Source organism: Lepidochelys kempii, chromosome 2 (assembly GCF_965140285.1).
Source record: "Lepidochelys kempii isolate rLepKem1 chromosome 2, rLepKem1.hap1, whole genome shotgun sequence".
NCBI lineage: Eukaryota > Metazoa > Chordata > Testudines > Cheloniidae > Lepidochelys > Lepidochelys kempii.
Genome location: NC_136381.1, coordinates 169,316,549 through 169,336,277, shown reverse-complemented (window position 1 = coordinate 169,336,277; position 19,729 = coordinate 169,316,549). Strand labels below are relative to the sequence as shown.

Here is a 19,729-nt window from a genome sequence, read left to right as displayed (position 1 = left end):
AGATAAGTGACAGCCTCCCAAGGCTTCTGCAGCTAAGAGGGTCCCTACGCCTTGTCCCTTATTCGTCTTTCCGCGGAATTGAGTGACCGATCCTGGCTTGGCACCGCTGGAATCGAGAGATGCAAGGAGGGTAAGAAGCACCCACACCTGATCTCCTATCTTTAGTGTACACATATTTTGAAATAGAGCTCTATACTTTGTTTTCTTTCTTTGGGATTGTGGCTTCAGTTTTGTAACTTGTTTGTGTGTGTAACATCTCTACATTTAAATAAGTAGGCACTAGCAATTTTGTAACCACATGATTAGAATCTAGCTTAATAAATTTTGGTAACCATTTATGCATAAGCCTGACTTGTTTTCTCTGGTTTACTGTAAAGCAGCCAACACAATTAAAGAACCTCAGCCGTTTTGGCTCTAAAGCCTGGCCATTAGGTGAGAGTACTAAGAGCCTAGCGTTGAGTTGTGCCGCCTCCACGGGGCAAACTCTTGGGGCACCTGTCAGTCAATCCTGGCTGCCCGCTGCGAAGGAGCTCTGAGCTCTAGCAGTTAAAGTCACGGGTGTGGAGAGGCTCTTAGTGCTGCCATTGGGGCACCTGTCAGTCAGTATTGACTGCCCGCTGCGAAGGAGCTCTGAGCTCTAGCAGTTAAAGTCACGAGTGGTTAGGACCTTGGGGCATCCGTCAGCCTAGCCCGGGCTGCCCGCCGCGAAGGGACAGTGCGTCCTAGCGGTTAAAGTCACGGATGGTATAAACGGGCATAGCTGGCACCTCACCAAACATCCTTGGCCGTTGGCTAACACCTACTTGCTTAGTTACTGAGTGGAGTGAACAGCACCATGGATGAGCTTCTACAATTTCCCTGCCCAGGACACTAGAAAGACTAGCTTTCCGTATACTTTCACTTTAATCCAAAATATAATCAGCACAAAAATATAATATCCTTGGGAATCAAGTTCTTACAATAATTCTATAAATATAAAATATATAACAACTTATTTAAATGTTATAGACCAACAGCCCATCAATTCACAAAATCCCCATTCTTTATGCTTGTTTCACTCTTTGTAGAGAAGGCCTCAGATGGTAGAACTGCTGAGCTGTAGAAGAGTATTCATGCAAGTGCTGGAATGAAGTACTGAAGGGAAACCTCTTCATGAAGCAAAATGAAGTGAACAATTCTTTTGCTTACAATATCTGTAAAAGAGACACCAAAAAGCTAGTTGGAAGGCTGGCACAAATACATAACACAGTGAAACTTCTATATAGGAGAGGCAGAAGCTCTGTCATCTTCAGAGGAAAAGCCCGCTTCAGCATAATGCAGCGGTGATCCAGGATTCTCCTCTCAGCAGGGTCTGAACTCGTATTGAATGTAATACAAAATCCTACACCCGATTTCTATCTGCCTGTGGCTGTAATACACATTTAGGTCTCAACATATAAGAACAGTGACGGTGTACATTAATAGCATACATCATACACTTAAACAGATTTAGAAAAACAGCCTTGAACACAATGGGAAACCACTTGAGAAAAGAAAGAGTAGCCAGAATACCTACATTATTTTCTAGAGATTTGAGAATTGTGCCATGGGGCAGGACTGAACTTTCCAATGGCACACCATCTGCATGACTTTCACAGCTTAAATTTACATGACTAAATTTTCAGAAATGACTAGTGATTTTTGGGTGCCAATTTCAGACACTTTAAAAAGGTCTGATATTGCAAAAGCTGGGCTCTCAGCACTTTCTGAAAAGTAGGCCCTTCTAAGATGTCTCAGGCTGGCCACCTAAACGCTGAAAATGGCAGTCTGAATAAGTTTCTCTTGAAGTCAGAGCCATTGAACTTACTGCACAAGGCTTTTGTGGGATTTACTTGTTGCCCAGCAAGTAGCTGCAGGAGCTTCCTTATGTCTATGCGTGCCTCAGCCATGCTTTCCGGATCTCTGTCTTGAGTAGAACTTTGTGAACCATCCTCGGATACTAAAATGTTATAAAAGAGGACTTTGTATCAAAAGTACACTCACAAGATGAGTATCAGCTCTAGTCAGTATGCACTAGTTTATATGTACATGGGTTATCATTTTAAATCCCTTTTCTCTTACGCAATTAATAACTGCAGTCTTCATTAAAACTCAAATGCTCCAAAAACTAAAACTGAAAAAAAAAAAAAGCCAACATCCATTTTATTTGAATTTAAAATTTGTTGACTATATGTTAATTGTTAAAACGTTCTGAAGAGTGAATTTCCCCAGGTATTAACAAGATCAGCCCTTAGAGTTATGTTTATCAGTACCAAAACCAACGCATTAAGATAAAATAGACATCTGGATGGGGCAAAGTGGGAGACTTACCCCATGGAGGATTTCCAAGACCTTTAAAATGGGTCGTAACAGACACTAAATCGGTTTCTATTTTCAAGTTCATTTCTCCGTTTAAATTTGCTTCAAGCACCTACAATACAAGTCAGTCATTTGTCAATCAAATTTTCCCTCTGAAAATAATTAAATTACATTTAAATGTACAACTTATACAGTTTGCATCATCCTACCTCAAAAGCACCATGACCAACATGAGCACATCACACTGATAATACTACACTCTCCACAAACTCTCTCCTTGCTTCTGACATGAGTTCAGACCTCTAGTCTGCAAGGCCAGGTCTAAAACTTTAAAGTTATTTCACAGTGTCTTACTCTTTGCAACAGCTACGGTCCAAAGGGACAATGCAGCAGGAGATAAATCATGTAAAACTGAACTCCTTAGCAGGGGTAGTCAGAAAAAACTCAAACCTGACTATATTCTGATAAAAGAGGTAAACTTTTCAAAAAGTGCCTGCATGATTTAGGAGCTTAAATCTAATTTTCAAAAGTGACTTAGGCACTGAAGGACCTAAATCCAATAGACTTTCAGTGAGCCATAATCTAAGGTCCTAAGTCCCATTTTCAAAAATGGAATTTAAGTGCTTTTGAAAACTTTAGTCTAGATTTGGGTTTTCTTTAGGTTTCACCCAATAACTATCTTTCCCATGACTAACAACTGATGGGGATTAGAGAGAAGAGAAAGAAAAGCGGGGTAGGGTGGAAGGAGCTGGCATTATGTAGTAGCAGAGAAATTCATTTACTCTCCAGTATTTTTAGAGGTCACAGCTGTTGTGTTTGGCTCCTAGGTACCACCTTAGAAAAATGAAAGGGAAAGGTGGCTGCAAGTCAGTAGCGAATGAAATGATTCCTATCCCGTGCACTCAAGGACTGCATCACCACTTAAGCAGATGGAGTGTGGCCATTTACTCTAATATGGGTATTATCAGGACTAGAGTTTTCAATATAACGTGAGACCCTTTGGGATAAAAGGTGCTAGATGACTATAACTTTACAGAGCTTCTGAAAAACGTATGTCATTGCATGGACCTGTCTCACAATGCTGATCACACCGTTACTGACAAAACAAAGATAACTCTGCCCAAGAGAGTTATAAAGAGGATAATTCTAGATATGTTTATTCTTTTGAAAGTGAAAGACTACATGAGAAAATTTTCAACAATGATTTTTGTGCCTAGCTATCATCTGAATGACTGAAGTTATGAGCTCCTACCACTGTATTCAAAATAATTCTCGTTATCCCATAGAACTAAAAATTTTCTGTAACGCCAAGTCTGCTAATAATACTGTTTCTAATGTTACGCAATTCTAGAGCACTTTCCCTCCGAAGATTTCAAAGCACTTTAAAAACAAACAATACTTAAGGCACACAACATTCCTGAGTGGAAAATAATGGACATACAAGGATCATTTCATCCAACACTGATATGCTGCTATTCCTAGTATGGAATGTGACAGACCTTTAATAGCGCTCAGCAATGCTAGCCAACCATTTCGGTTAAGAAGCGAAGATTGCAATTTATAGCTGAAATGCTGCTAAGAGAACTTAGACAGGTCAAAAGGTAAATCCTAGGCCCTGAATTCTGGAAACACAGACATATGTTTAGCTTTGTGCCAATGAACAGTCCCATTGAAATCAACGAGGCTACATACATTCAAGCATATGCATCAGTATTTCCAGGATGAGGGGCTCAGGTTGTAATTTGATCAATTAGTCAGCATTAACCCGTTTACTCTGACAACCCAAGTAGGAACTCAATTTTACATCTCATCTGCAAGACAGTATCTGTGGCATCACACTTCTCTCTAACATCACACTGAAGCAACTGTTCAGTACTGATTCAGAAGGAAAAGTACTACGTACCGTGAAGCGCACAGTATACTTTTAGGCCCTGTAAAACAACAGTAACACTGAACTGCAGCACTTGGATGTTCTTTGGAAGTTTCCCACACAAGTACTAACCTGGCCCAAGCATGCTTAGCTTGCAAGATCTAGCAAGGGAGCACTACGCAAAGTGAGATGGAAATTCTTTATGTAAGTAAGGGATGCAATTGGCCCCTTTTTTCAAGGGATTAGGAGAGATATTTTAACTTACAATGCAATTGCTGAGATTTTTCATTCTTTCCACAACACTTTTCATGGTCTTCAGCACTGGTAAGTAAATACTGACCTACAAAAATCACATCAACTACATTTAAAAATAAAACACACAGCACTATGAAATAATATTTCACAAAGTGAAATAGAAGGGATGGGACACTTGGTCTTCCTTTACTTCTGTATTTATCAAATGCTTATTCAGCAAGGGGTGCACAACAGACTTGAAATAAATCAGTGAACTACCAAGGAACAGAACACTTCCCTTACCAGATTACATCATTGGTTCATTCAGAACAGCATGCTGCCCTCCTAGCAGTTCACAACACTTGAGAAGGAGCAATTATTATATACTTTTTTCCCCTTATGTTCCTAATCTGTGTTATGTGTCAACAGTAGAAGGTCTAGCCCAAACAACTTTTCAAAATATGTATCAGAGGTTCTGTTCCTCAGTGATAAGCATTCCTATGAACTCAGGAGGGGAGGGGCTTTGTTATAACAAGGAACATCTAGAGCTGGGGGGGGCGGGGGGGGAGTTCTGCACATAGTAAACTCAAAGTAACTTCATTATTCAGTGGAGTTACTGTGGAGCTACATTGGTGAAACAGAACACAATTCATCCCAGTTATTTCCAAGCCACGTAAACTCAAAACTCTGTTGTTAGTTTCCTCTTGTTCATGAAAGGTTTTGTACATCTAGTGTAGTAGACATGGTGAGCAGATAGACAGAAACTACATACAAAATGTATTCTCTTTAGAGCAGAGGTCTTTTTCTTACATAGCTCTAGAGCTCATGACAAAAGGATCTGTACCTTATAAAGAATAGAGTCATACAAAATGATGTACTTGGGCTGCTTACTGAAGAGTAAAAAACACAATCTAATGATAGCTCTGTCAAAAGTTATGTGGTCTCTTGTACCCAGAAAAAGAAACATCTATAATAATATCTGTGATCTATACACCTCATAGTGACAATAATCGGGCTACCTTTTCAAGCTGGGGGTGTATATATATAATATATGTATATTACACACACACATATATACACACTAAAGTTTAACAACATACGCAGCTTATAGTGTTTCACCCCAATCCTGTGCATTCAATAGTGATTTTAAAAAAACGTTGCTTACATCAAAGTCTGGTACACTGGGTTCTCGGAAATCATTCCACAATCTTCTGGGAATAACTCCCACTGGAATGTCGTGTGTCACAATGCGACTACTGGTCGATAATGAGGGCTTGAGAGAGAAAAATAAAGTTCTTGTGGTTAAGGAACAGGATTAATAGTCAGGGAGACCAGGTTTCTAATCCTGGCTCTGCCAGGAATTTGTGATGTACCGCGGACAAAATGCTTAAGCTTTTTGTGTCAGAAAGTGGGCATAATTATACTTCCCTTCCTAAAAGAGATTTTGCAAGGCTAAAATAATTAATGTTTGTAAAACAACTTAGGATCTGCTAATGAATGGTGTTACAGCAATATAATGTAATATTAAAATCCTCAATGGGGGCAGATCTAAATTAAAAGAAAACAAAACTAAAAAAGCCACAGTTTTGCCATTTTACCTTATGTAACCTACTGATTTCAATGGGAAGTATATGTCAGGGTAAAACCTGGCCCACTGGATGGAAAGAAGAATGGAAGATTTACTTTTTTGCCATTGCCTTGGTGTAACTCATTCTGTAATATTTTATTCTCCCTTTCCCTCCCTGGCTAGTATCACCCACATTATCCTAGGTGCTTTCCAAGCATAAAAGAAGGCATGCCCCTATCAATATAGTTAAATTAGATTCTTTTCCCAGCAGCATTTCAGACTATTCCAGGAAAGGACATATATGATTTTAAAATCAGCTATTAGATTTAGGGAACAGCACAATGTTTACTACATTGTTCCCAAGGGCACTTAAAAAGCATTTCTGCTCTTACCAGTTCCACAGCTACTGTGAGACAGGGGCAGTGCTTGTTAGTCAACTTGATTTTCACCGTCTTGGCATTCTGGGCTGTTTTTAAAGCCCTTGATAGGTTTTCGGGTGTCAGCTCCAAATAAATTTCATTGTGTTCTGCTGCTACTCCTTCCATTTGGAACTCATCAAAGAAGTTCCCCTTTAAAAAAAAACAAAAAAAAAAACACAGAGGGGAGGAATGACAAGGAAAAACTGTTTAAATTTAAAATAAGGCAAGTCACAGTAAGCAGAATTAAAGCATTGTACCATACATTCAGAACCGACTGTCTACAGGCTGAAACTCCCCTTTGCTCTGTGTGTTCTGTATGTTACAAAACAGGCTCTGCAGCCATAAAGGTCCAGCTGTGTGGACCCGGAGGCAAATTCAATGCGTAACCTATTAACTTCAGTCTCTTACATGCCACCTCCCATAAGTAAACAGAGAGGTTAAAACATTCTTATCCCTTGTGCAACTACACACAAAATCTGAGAGAAAATATATGTGAAAGTCATCCTAGAAACAGAAGAGTTCAGCCACATGAAGACACATTCTCTATGCGTGAAATTAAGAAGATAAGGAGGGCCACAGTGGGTCAGACCAGTGGTCTATCTAGCTCAGTATCCTGCTTACCAACAGTGGCCAAGTTACAGGTGCTTCATTGAGAATAAACAGAACAGGGCAATTTATCTACTGATCCATCCCCTATCGTCCAGTCCCACCATCTGGCAGTCAGAGGTGTAGGGATATCCCAGAGCATGGGGCTGTGTCCCTGATCATCTTGGCTAATGGCAATTGGCAGACCTATCCTCCATGAACTCATCAAATTCAGTTTTGAACCCAGTTATGATTTAGGCCTTCACAACATCCTGTGGCAACAAGTTTCACAGGTTGCTTGCACATTGTGTAAGTTGAACAGTCCCAGTCTATTTAATCTCTCCTAATACAGAAGCTGTTTCATACTCTTAATCATTTCTCAAAAAGAAAAGGAGTACTTGTGGCACCTTACAGGCTAACAAATTTATTTGAGCGTAAGCTCACTTTATCGGATGCATGCCAGTTTGGGATGAGGGAGGTATTGGTTTCTTGATGTCACATCTATGAACATGCAAAGAATTTGGAATTTAATTCTCTTTAAAACCCGATTCACAGTCTGTTGATGATTTCACTGTGATCGGGCATAGAGTGCATGGCAGTGACTCCTGCTCTGAGAGAAGGCTGCATGACTTGTTAAGCCTCCAAATTCCTCGCATGTAAATAGATGTGACATCAAGAAACCAATACCACCCTTATCCCAAACAGCACGAAGGCTATATTAGCACAGCCTTGCACTGACATCACAATAAGAGCCAAAAAAGGAAGGAAGTAGAAGAGTATTTACATGTGTACTTCAAGACTCAGGTAGAAAGATCGAGATTTACACTAAGTAATTCACTCAGTATGTACACGGTTTTGAACTGTTCATGCATGCATGCTGTAGCTCACGAAAGCTTATGCTCAAATAAATTTGTTAGTCTCTAAGGTGCCACAAGTACTCCTTTTCTTTTTGCGGATACAGACTAACATGGCTGCTACCCTGAAACTAATCATTTTTGTTGCCCTTCTTTATACTTTTTCCAATTCTAATAGATCTTTTTTTGAGTTGGGACAACCAGAACTGCACACAGTATTCAAGATGTGTGCATACAATGGACTTATATAGTGGCATTATGGTATTTTCTGTCTTATTATCTATCCCTTTCCTAATGGTTCCTCACATTGTTAGCTTTTTTGATTGCTGGTGAAATACATTCCTGCAAAAGTCTATACACCATTGATGTCCCTTTTAAACCTTTAGAACAGCCACCTTAGTTTTAAAGACACAGAGATGTTTCATATACTGTTAATTATGCAGTATCAGCCTATTTCTATGGCACGTACCTGACTTAACTCACACCACATGCTGACCCCTCCATTAGCCACTTTATCAGTAAGGATGAAGTAAAGTTTGTCCACTGTAAGGCGTAGAGTGCATGTCTTGGCTAGTTTGGCAATTGTATTGATCACACCTATGGGATAAAATTTCATTAAATGACTTCCTAAAACTTCTAGCACAGGACAAAAAAAGCTTTGCTTGCAAGGTTGTGGTTTGCAGTTCAGTAGGAAAGAACATTATTAAAATAAATAAATCAATGGAAAGTGGCAACCCAAGACTTTGATATTTTGTTAAATTCTGTTGTTTTGGTTTAAACCCTCCGCCCCCCATCATTATTTTGTTTGGAGAGACAAGGTGGGTGAGGTAATATCTTTTGTTGGACCAACTTCTGTTAGCGAAAGAGACAATCTTTCAAGCCACACAAGAGCTCTATGGTTCAAAAGCTTGTCTCTCTCACAACAGAAGTTGGTCCAATAAAAGATATCATCTCACCCACCTTGTCTCTCTAATATCCTGGAACTAAAAAGCTACAACTACGCTGCACATAATTATTTTGCTTTGTCACCTATCTCCTATCCTGTCTGACATCTAAACTGTGAGAAATCTGTGGTAGGAGCTATCTTTTTTATTTTTTGTCTGTATACTGCTCTGTAAGAGGTTCACTTGTTTAGGGTTCCTGGGTGTTACCATTACCACAAACAGTAAACAAACAGGTTTCAGAGTAACAGCCGTGTTAGTCTGTATTCGCAAAAAGAAAAGGAGTACTTGTGGCACATTAGAGACTAACCAATTTATTTGAGCATGAGCTTTCGTGAGCACACAGCTCACTTCATCGGATGCATGCCGTGGAAACTGCAGCAGACTTTATTTATACACAGAGAATATGAAAAAATACCTCCTCCCACCCCACTGTCCTGCTGGTAATAGCTTATCTAAAGTGATCATCAGGTGGGCCATTTCCAGCACAAATCCAGGTTTTCTCACTCTCCACCCCCCACACAAATTCACTCTCCTGCTGGTGATAGCCCATCCTGTCCACTATGGATGTAGAAGCCCTCTACACCAACATTCCACACAAAGATGGACTACAAGCCGTCAGGAACAGTATCCCCGATAATGTCACGGCTAACCTAGTGGCTGAACTTTGTGACTTTGTGCTTACCCGTAACTATTTCACATTTGGGGACAATGTATACCTTCAGATCAGCGGCACTGCTATGGGTACCCACATGGCCCCACAGTATGCCAACATTTTTATGGCTGATTTAGAACAACGCTTCCTCAGCTCTCGTCCCCTAAAGCCCCTACTCTACTTGCGCTATATTGATGACATCTTCATCATCTGGACCCATGGAAAAGAAGCCCTTAAGGAATTCCACCATGATTTCAACAATTTCCATCCCACCACCAACCTCAGCCTGGTCCAGTCCACACAAGAGATCCACTTCCTGGACACTACAGTGCTAATAAACAATGGTCACATAAACACCACCCTATACCGGAAACCTACTGACCGCTATTCCTACCTGCATGCCTCCAGCTTTCACCCTGACCACACCACAAGATCCATCGTCTACAGCCAAGCTCTGCGATACAACCACATTTGCTCCAACCCCTCAGACAGAGACAAACACCTACAAGATCTCTGTCAAGCTTTCTTACAACTACAATACCCACCTGCTGAAGTAAAGAAACAGATTGATAGAGCCAGAAGAGTTCCCAGAAGTTACCTACTACAGGACAGGCCTAACAAAGAAAATAACAGAACACCACTAGCCGTCACCTTCAGCCCCCAACTAAAACCCCTCCAACGCATTATTAAGGATCTACAACCTATCCTAAAGGATGACCCAACACTCTCACAAATCTTGGGAGACAGGCCACTCCTTGCCTACAGACAGCCCCGCAACCTGAAGCAAATACTCACCAACAACCACATACCACACAACAGAACCACTAACCCAGGAACTTATCCTTGCAACAAAGCCCGTTGCCAATTGTGCCCACATATCTATTCAGGGGACACCATCACAGGGCCTAATAACATCAGCCACACTATCAGAGGCTCGTATACCTGCACATCCACCAATGTGATATATGCCATCATGTGCCAGCAATGCCCCTCTGCCATGTACATTGGTCAAACTGGACAGTCTCTACGTAAAAGAATAAATGGACACAAATCAGATGTCAAGAATTATAACATTCATAAACCAGTCGGAGAACGCTTCAATCTCTCTGGTCACGCAATCACAGACATGAAGGTCGCTATCTTAAAACAAAAAAACTTCAAATCCAGACTCCAGCGAGAAACTGCTGAATTGGAATTCATTTGCAAATTGGATACTATTAATTTAGGCTTAAATAGAGACTGGGAGTGGCTAAGTCATCATGCAAGGTAGCCTATTTCCTCTTGTTTTTTCCTACCCCCCCCCCAGATGTTCTGGTTTAACTTGGATTTAAACTTGGGCAGTGGTCAGTTTGGATGAGCTATTACCAGCAGGAGAGTGAGTTTGTGTGTGTATGGGGGTGGGGGGGATGTGAGAAAACCTGGATTTGTGCTGGAAATGGCCCACCTTAATTATGCACATTGTAGGGAGAATGGTCACTTTGGATGAGCTATTACCAGCAGGATAGTGAGTTTGTGTGTGTGGTTTTTGGGAAGGGGGTGAGGGGGTGAGAGAACCTGGATTTGTGCAGGAAATGGCCCAACTTTATTATTATGCACATTGTGTAAAGAGTTGTCACTTTGGATGGGCTATCACCAGCAGGAGAGTGAATTTGTGGGGGGGGGGGGGGGTGGAGGGTGAGAAAACCTGGATTTGTGCTGGAAATGGCCCAACTTGATGATCACTTTAGATAAGCTATTACCAGCAGGACAGTGGGGTGGGAGGAGGTATTTTTTTCATATTCTCTGTGTATAAATAAAGTCTGCTGCAGTTTCCACGGCATGCATCCGATGAAGTGAGCTGTAGCTCACGAAAGCTCATGCTCAAATAAATTGGTTAGTCTCTAAGGTGCCACAAGTACTCCTTTTCTTTTTAGTAAACAAACACACACACAAAAGCGGATGATTACAGAGTAAAATCTTTGGAACATAGGAACAAGACACAGAATAATGGTCCATGGTAATTTTTTTATTCTTATGTTATTTAGGTATAATTGTGCCTACATGCTACAATGCAACATGCCCTGGAAATATCCCAGATGGACAGATATTCCCAGATCTGCCACTGAGTTGTTCTGAGAACTTGGGCAAGTTGTTGCAGGGCTCTGTGCCTCAGTTTTCCCATTTGTAAAATGAAGACAGGGACACCTTTATTAGTAATGGCTTTTGGGATACAATGTGCTATGCAAGGGCCGGGTGTTACACTCCCCAGGCAGCAGGCGTTGAAATCTGTCTTCTAAACCAGCTAGTGACTCCAGTTTAGTTGCTCTGGCTATAAAGCACTGTATGGCCAAGGACAGCAGCAGCCAGAAAAATGAGGCTCGTGTGCTTGCAAAGCAGCCCCGGTTTCCCCTCCTCACGCGTGCCACTCTTTGTGGGGTGCATCGCTCCCTGGGGTACGGGGAGAGGCTAGGGGATCTGGCGGCACATCTCCCCGAGATTTTAAAGCTCAGGGGGCATGAGGGTTTGTAATCTCCCCCCCCCCCACTCCATCTCCCAGCCCCCGCCACACCTCACCCTACCCCTTTCCCCACAGGCAGGCTCCCGTCCTGACCCCTGGGCTCCCTCCCACCCCGCTGCTGCAGACCTGCTCCCCGGGGCTCCGCGCAGCGCGGCCCCCCAGCCCAGCCCAGCCCAGCCCAGCCCAGCCCGCTCACGGGTGAAGTGGTTCAGGCAGGCGACGTCCACGATCTTGGCCCGAAACCGCATTGCAGCAGCAGCAGCCGCCCTGAATTTGGAAGCAAAATAAACCCGGCGCAGCTCAAACTCTCCGGGAAGCCCGGCCCCGCGCAACCCAGTTCCGCTTCCCCTTCTCCTCCCCGCCCACCTCTGCGGCCTCGTATAGCGTCAGCGTGCGCTTAGCCCCGGGGAGAGTGTAAGAAGCGGCCTGATTCGGGTGTCACTGCGGCGTTACTCCATTGGGCCGGGGATCAGTGGCGCTGAGCTGGTGTAAAAGCCGCGCCAGCGCGAGCTCAGGATGAGCAGCATAGAGGGGCTGTTTCAGGGAGAGCAGATCACACGGACAATGCACTTCTCCACTGCCTGTGCCCTGCTGCTGTACAAAGGTGGTGATGATGTTACGTCTTTCCTTTAAAAAACAAAACAAAACAATGAAGAGCTAAAGGAAATAGGGGAAAAGTTGGTATCAATTATTAACAGGACAAAAAACTACCCACATAAAAAAGGTAGGAGTTGAACAAGACAAAAACCATAGTGTTAGAAGCGGCCCAAAATATGAAAGAAGGGAAATAAGCATAAAACAAGAAAATAAAAAGTGAAAATAGGTAACAGTTAAAAAAAATGGAGGCTAGACCTGTGCTTGACTCTCCACTCTGTTACACCAATGTTACACTGCTGGAAATCAAGGCGTTAGATTGGTGTAAAACTAGTGTGGCCATGTGGGGAATCAGGCCTAAGGAAAGGTTAGGAAAAGAAAGTGAAAAGGAGCAGAGGAAAAGAGGGAGAAATGAACTGAGTATTTTTTTAGGAACTAAAGTTAGGTTAGGAGTTGCCTTGAGGGGCAGGGGCAGCGAAATGATTTAATGTGAACACTAGATGGGGCTGGTGAGCTCACAGTCGGTTACAGTCTGATGGCAAGCATAGTGTGCTCTGGGGACAGTGTCAGGTGGGGAGTTTGACTGGGGCGGGACACCTGCGTTACGGTTTGACAGGTGTACTGCATACTAATAAAAACCCAGCATTACAGTACAAAAGAATTTATGCTCCTCTGGCTCTTGGTACAAGGGGAACCCTATATGGAATCAGTGCTCAAAGCCACAGGATCCAAGCTTGCTGCTGTTGAAAATGCTGTCATGTATTTTTTGTATTCATAGCACCTACCTAGGAATCCCAGTCATAGATCAGGATCCCATTGTGTAAGGTGCTGTACAAACACAGAACAATAAGACAGTTCTTACCCCCAAGGAGCTCATTAGGAGGTCCTTTATCCTCTCCCTCCCCATAACTATCTGGGCAGGTGGTTCAGAGTGTGAAGAGGATGCCATGTAGCAGCTGAAATCATTATAACTACAAGAAAAGAGGAGAGAAAGAGGAAAAATCCTTTACCTTCTGCAGTTGGGAGGAGGAAGGATAGAGGCTCCTCTCATGGAAAGCAACAGTGAGTGTAGTGGATGAAATAAGGCTATCTTCCACCTGCGAGCAGCTGAGGGGGAAGCTAGAGGTGTTGTAAGTACAGTATACTGGTACGTCCTACTGCATGTCCTCCCAGCAACTAGGAGGGAATAGTCTAAAGGGGCAAATACTCATTGGAATGGTAAGGCATGTTGGTGTCAGTCTGGCCTCCCAATAAAAGCAGTGGGTTTTTACATAATAAACCATCAACAATGACATATTTACTTCAATGAGAGTTTTGCAGCTCTTAGTCCGGAGGAGTATTTACTTCTAGTTTGTTTTACTAAAAATAGCTATGGGGTTGTGAATAATACAGTTGACATAAAAGCAAAACAAAATAAATAGATTTATCATTTCTCTTGTTTAATTGTTTTCATTTTTCATAATTAACACACAGAAATACAATACTAAACCAATGTAAGCATTAACCAAATAGAACAGAACCCGAAAAAGAACTTAATTTAACATGGATGGAGCAATCATTAAAATATTATTAGAAGAATCACAAAAGATAATCATAAGAAAGAGACAATAGCACTGGAAGATAATTCTACATATAAATGCAAAATTCTTAACAAACAAGCAAGCAAGCTGTAAGAACAAAGAATAAGGAGAAACTCAAATCCAGTCAGAGGACTTGCATACAGCACAAAGTGACAGCGTATGTGGAAAGCAGACTATTTATTTTGTTTTGCAATTATTTTGTTGTTGAATTTGCAATACCTAACTTGACCACAAAACTACATTGTGCTAGTTTGGTTACTGGCTGAATTTTGGGGAGTTATCAGAGACTCTGGGAAACATTATATAAGAGTAATGCATATGGTGGAAATTAATAAATAACAAGATTGATTCAAGTGCCTCCTAAATCTTGTTATTAAACTTACTGTCTGATGTCACAGATAGTCAGCAACTAAGCTGCAATGCTGTTGCTATTAATATTGTTGGATGAATCCTATGAGGATAGAAAATGGCATGTCTCAGAGGTGGTGCATTAAATGTTCAAGAGGTGAATGCCAGCTCTCCTATTTGTAAAAAAACAGTTAATAAATCAAAAACTAAAAGGCAGAGAGAAGCTGAAGAGAGAAAGGGAGAGGGGTACATATACATAATAAAATAACTGTGTGACTTGGTGGGATTTTAATAGCAAATTGTCTTGCCTTGGTAAAAAACTTGGGGAATATAATACATAAGTTTCTCTTCTCACCAACAGGAACATACAGGCCCAGATCCTCAATAGCATTTAGGCTCCTAACTTCCATTGAAATTATGTGAAAATGAGAGAGGAGATTGGGGATGCACCAGGAAAAAATAGCATCCCACGAGCAGATCCTCAGCTGGTATAAGTTGTTAATGCAAAGTCAGTGGAGCTAGGACAATTTACATAAGCTGAGAAACTGCCCCCATGAGTTTAAGTGTAGGTGAAGATTGAAACTCTCCAAGATCAATCACTGTCTATGAATTCAGGAGCCCCTAACCAATACTGTGGGTCAACAGAGGATAAGCAAAGAAGAATGCCACATGGAACACAAGGGAAAGCTTTGATAGGAAATACAAAGAGCCCATCTCTAAGGAAAAAGAAGAGGATTACTTGTGGTACCTTAGAGACTAACCAATTTATTTGAGTATAAGCTTTCATGAGCTACAGCTCACTTCATCGGATGCATAAAGTGGAAAATACAGTGAGGAGATTTATATACACACAGACCATGCAAAAATGGATGTTTACCATACACATTGTAAGGAGAGTGATCACTTAAGATGAGCTATTACCAGCAGGAGAGTGGGGTGGGGGGAGAGAAAACCTTTTGAAGTGATAATCAAGGTGGGCCATTTCCAGCACATTTCCAGGAGTTAACAAGAACGTCTGGGGGGGGGGGGGGGGGAGGAATAAACAAGGGGAAAGGGAAAAAAAACACTAAATTTTCTCTGTTTAATAATTTAGATTTGAAGAAAAATCCATCTGACATATTTCTATCTCATTAGAATCCCAGGTCCGGATTTCCCATTAGGCACAGTAGCATGTGCCTAGGGTCACCAGTGTTCTAGGGACACCTACAAGTTAAAAGTGGGTTAAAAAATTTCATTTTTCTACAGAAAATATGAAGGTCAACTGTAGGTGGGGTGGGGCGAGGGGGTGCTGAAGATGCTGTGCCTAGGGGCACCTAAGCCCTGGTCTACACTAGGACTTTAGGTCGAATTTAGCAACGTTAAATCGATTTAAACCTGCACCCGTCCACACAGTGAAGCCCTTTATTTCGACTTAAAGGGCTCTTAAAATCGATTTCCTTACTCCACCCCTGACAAGTGGATTAGTGCTTAAATCGACGTTCCCAGCTCGAATTTGGGGTACTGTGGACACAATTCGATGGTATTGGCCTCCGGGAGCTATCCCAGAGTGCTCCATTCTGACCGCTCTGGACAGCACTCTCAACTCAGATGCACTGGCCAGGTAGACAGGAAAAGAACCGCAAACTTTTGAATCTCATTTCCTGTTTGGCCAGCGTGGCAAGCTGCAGGTGACCATGCAGAGCTCATCAGCACAGGTGACCATGATGGAGTCCCAGAATCGCAAAAGAGCTCCAGCATGGACCGAACAGGAGGTACGGGATCTGATCGCTGTTTGGGGAGAGGAATCCGTGCTATCAGAACTCCGTTCCAGTTTTCGAAATGCCAAAACCTTTGTGAAAATCTCCCAGGGCATGAAGGACAGAGGCCATAACAGGGACCCGAAGCAGTGCCGCGTGAAACTGAAGGAGCTGAGGCAAGCCTACCAGAAAACCAGAGAGGCGAACAGCCGCTCTGGGTCAGAGCCCCAAACATGCCGCTTCTATGATGAGCTGCATGCCATTTTAGGGGGTTCAGCCACCACTACCCCAGCCGTGTTGTTTGACTCCTTCAATGGAGATGGAGGCAATACGGAAGCAGGTTTTGGGGACGAAGAAGATGAGGAGGAGGAGGAGGTTGTAGATAGCTCACAGCAAGCAAGCGGAGAAAGCGGTTTTCCCGACAGCCAGGAACTGTTTCTCACCCTAGACCTGGAGCCAGTACCCCCCGAACCCACCCAAGGCTGCCTCCTGGACCCAGCAGGCGGAGAAGGGACCTCTGGTGAGTGTACCTTTTAAAATGCTATACATGGTTTAAAAGCAAGCATGTGAAAGGATTACTTTGCCCTGGCATTTGCGGTTCTCCTAGATGTAGTCCTAAAGCCTTTGCAAAAGGTTTCTGGGGAGGGCAGCCTTATTTCGTCCTTCATGGTAGGACACTTTATCACTCCAGGCCAGTAACACATACTCGGGAATCACTGTAGAACAAAGCATTGCAGTGTATGTTTGCTGGCATTCAACCAAAATCCGTTCTTTATCTCTCTGTGTTATCCTCAGGAGAGTGAGATATAATTCATGGTCACCTGGTTGAAATAGGGTGCTTTTCTTCAGGGACACTCAGTATAGCCCATTCCTGCTGGGCTGTTTGCCTGTGGCTGAACAGAAATGTTCGCCGCTGTTAGCCACAGGGAGGGGGGAAGGTTGAGGGGGTAGTCACGCGGTGGGAGGAGGCAAAATGCGACCTTGTAACGAAAGCACATGTGCTATGTATGTAATGTTAACAGCAAGGTTTACCCTGAAAGAGTGTAGCGACTGTTTTATAAAATGTGTCTTTTTAAATACCGCTGTCCCTTTTTTTTTCTCCACCAGCTGCATGTGTTTCAATGATCACAGGATCTTCTCCTTACCAGAGGCTAGTGAAGCTTAGAAAGAAAAAAAAAACGCACTCGCGATGAAATGTTCTCCGAGCTCATGCTGTCCTCCCACACTGACAGAGCACAGACGAATGCGTGGAGGCAAATAATGTCAGAGTGCAGGAAAGCACAAAATGACCGGGAGGAGAGGTGGAGGGCTGAAGAGAGTAAGTGGCGGGCTGAAGAGAGTAAGTGGCGGGCTGAAGAGAGGGCTGAAGCTCAAATGTGGCGGCAGCGTGATGAGAGGAGGCAGGATTCAATGCTGAGGCTGCTGCAGGACCAAACCAGAATGCTCCAGTGTATGGTTGAGCTGCAGCAAAGGCAGCTGGAGCACAGACTGCCACTGCTGCCCCTCTGTAACCAACCGCCCTCCTCCCCAAGTTCCATAGCCTCCACACCCAGACGCCCAAGAACGCGGTGGGGGGGCCTCCGGCCAACCAGCCACTCCACCACAGAGGATTGCCCAAAAAAAAGAAGGCTGTCATTCAATACATTTTAAAGTTGTAAACTTTTAAAGTGCTGTGCTTAAAGTGCTGTGTGGCATTTTCCTTCCCTCCTCCACCACCCCTCCTGGGCTACCTTGGTAGTCATCCCCCTATTTGTGTGATGAATGAATAACGAATGCATGACTGTGAAGCAGCAATGACTTTATTGCCTCTGCAAGCGGTGATTAAAGGGAGGAGGGGAGGGTGGTTAGCTTACAGGGAAGTAGAGTGAACCAAGGGGCGGGGGGTTTCATCAAGGAGAAACAAACAGAACTTTCACAGCGTAGCCTGGCCAGTCATGAAACTGGTTTTCAAAGCTTCTCTGATGCGTACCGCACCCTCCTGTGCTCTTCTAACCGCCCTGGTGTCTGGCTGCGCGTAACCAGCAGCTAGGCGATTTGCCTCAGCCTCCCACCCCGCCATAAACGTCTCCCCCTTACTCTCACAGATATTGTGGAGCACACAGCAAGCAGTAATAACAGTGGGAATATTGGTTTTGCTGAGGTCTAAGCGAGTCAGTAAACTGCGCCAGCGCGCCTTTAAACGTCCAAATGCACATTCTACCACCATTCTGCACTTGCTCAGCCTGTAGTTGAACAGCTCCTGACCACTGTCCAGGCTGCCTGTGTACGGCTTCATGAGCCATGGCATTAAGGGGTAGGCTGGGTCCCCAAGGATACATATAGGCATTTCAACATCCCCAAAGGTTATTTTCTGGTCTGGGAATAAAGTCCCTTCCTGCAGCTTTTGAAACAGACCAGAGTTCCTGAAGATGTGAGCGTCATGCACCTTTCCCGGCCATCCCACGTTGATGTTGGTGAAACGTCCCTTGTGATCCACCAGAGCTTGCAGCACTATCGAAAAGTACCCCTTGCGGTTTATGTACTCGGCGGCTTGGTGCTCCGGTGCCAAGATAGGGATATGGGTTCCGTCTATAGCCCCACCACAGTTAGGGAATCCCATTGCAGCAAAGCCATCCACTATGACCTGCACATTTCCCAGGGTCACTACCCTTGATATCAGCAGATCTTTGATTGCGTGAGCTACTTGCATCACAGCAGCCCCCACAGTAGATTTGCCCACTCCAAATTGATTCCCAACTGACCGGTAGCTGTCTGGCGTTGCAAGCTTCCACAGGGCTATCGCCACTCGCTTCTCAACTGTGAGGGCTGCTCTCATCCTGGTATTCATGCGCTTCAGGGCAGGGGAAAGCAAGTCACAAAGTTCCATGAAAGTGCCCTTACGCATGCGAAAGTTTCGCAGCCACTGGGAATCGTCCCAGACCTGCAACACTATGCGGTCCCACCAGTCTGTGCTTGTTTCCCGAGCCCAGAATCGGCGTTCCACAGCATGAACCTGCCCCATTAGCACCATGATGCATGCATTGGCAGGGCCCATGCTTTCAGAGAAATCTGTGTCCATGTCCTGATCACTCACGGGACCGCGCTGACGTCGCCTCCTCGCCCGGTATCGCGTTGCCATGTTCTGGTGCTGCATATACTGCTGGATAATGCGTGTGGTGGTTGATGTGCTCCTAATTGCCAAAATGAGCTCAGCGGCCTCCATGCTTGCCTTGGTATGGCGTCCGCACAGAAAAAAGGCGCGGAACGATTGTCTGCCGTTGCTCTGACGGAGGGAGGGGCGACTGACGACACGGCTTACAGGGTTGGCTTCAGGGAGCTAAAATCAACAAAGGGTGTGCCTGTACATCAAGGAGTATTTCAGGCAGGACTGCACGGAGGGTTCCAATAAGAAATGGTGCACCAAAGTTATCGTTGTTATTGGAACAAGGAGGTTAGCCTGGCCTCTGATTGATACATGGCTAGATTAACCTCGCTGCGCCTTCTCTGTGACTGACTGCAGTGTGATCTAGACA

At 43.7% G+C, this 19,729-nt stretch overlaps 1 protein-coding gene across 4 annotated transcripts; it reads right to left on the bottom strand.

Annotated features, from left to right (window-relative positions):
• Positions 1–797: 797 nt before the first annotated feature.
• Positions 798–12,503, bottom strand: HUS1 (HUS1 checkpoint clamp component). 4 transcript variants are annotated; one of them, XM_073332743.2, is made up of 8 exons: positions 12,326–12,503; positions 8,336–8,463; positions 6,401–6,577; positions 5,607–5,714; positions 4,473–4,547; positions 2,350–2,449; positions 1,847–1,978; positions 866–1,193 (listed from the first exon to the last, which is right to left on the bottom strand). In XM_073332743.2, exons 2-8 carry the CDS (start codon positions 8,354–8,356, stop codon positions 1,111–1,113), a joined length of 696 nt encoding a protein of 231 aa, XP_073188844.1. In that variant the 5' UTR covers positions 8,357–8,463; positions 12,326–12,503; the 3' UTR covers positions 866–1,110. The 4 variants fall into 4 exon arrangements, with proteins under 4 accessions (XP_073188843.1, XP_073188842.1, XP_073188844.1 ...); XM_073332740.2 differs by lacking the exon at positions 12,326–12,503 and adding an exon at positions 12,156–12,315; XM_073332742.2 differs by lacking the exons at positions 1,847–1,978; positions 12,326–12,503 and adding an exon at positions 12,156–12,315 and having other exon boundaries at positions 798–1,193.
• Positions 12,504–19,729: the final 7,226 nt, after the last annotated feature.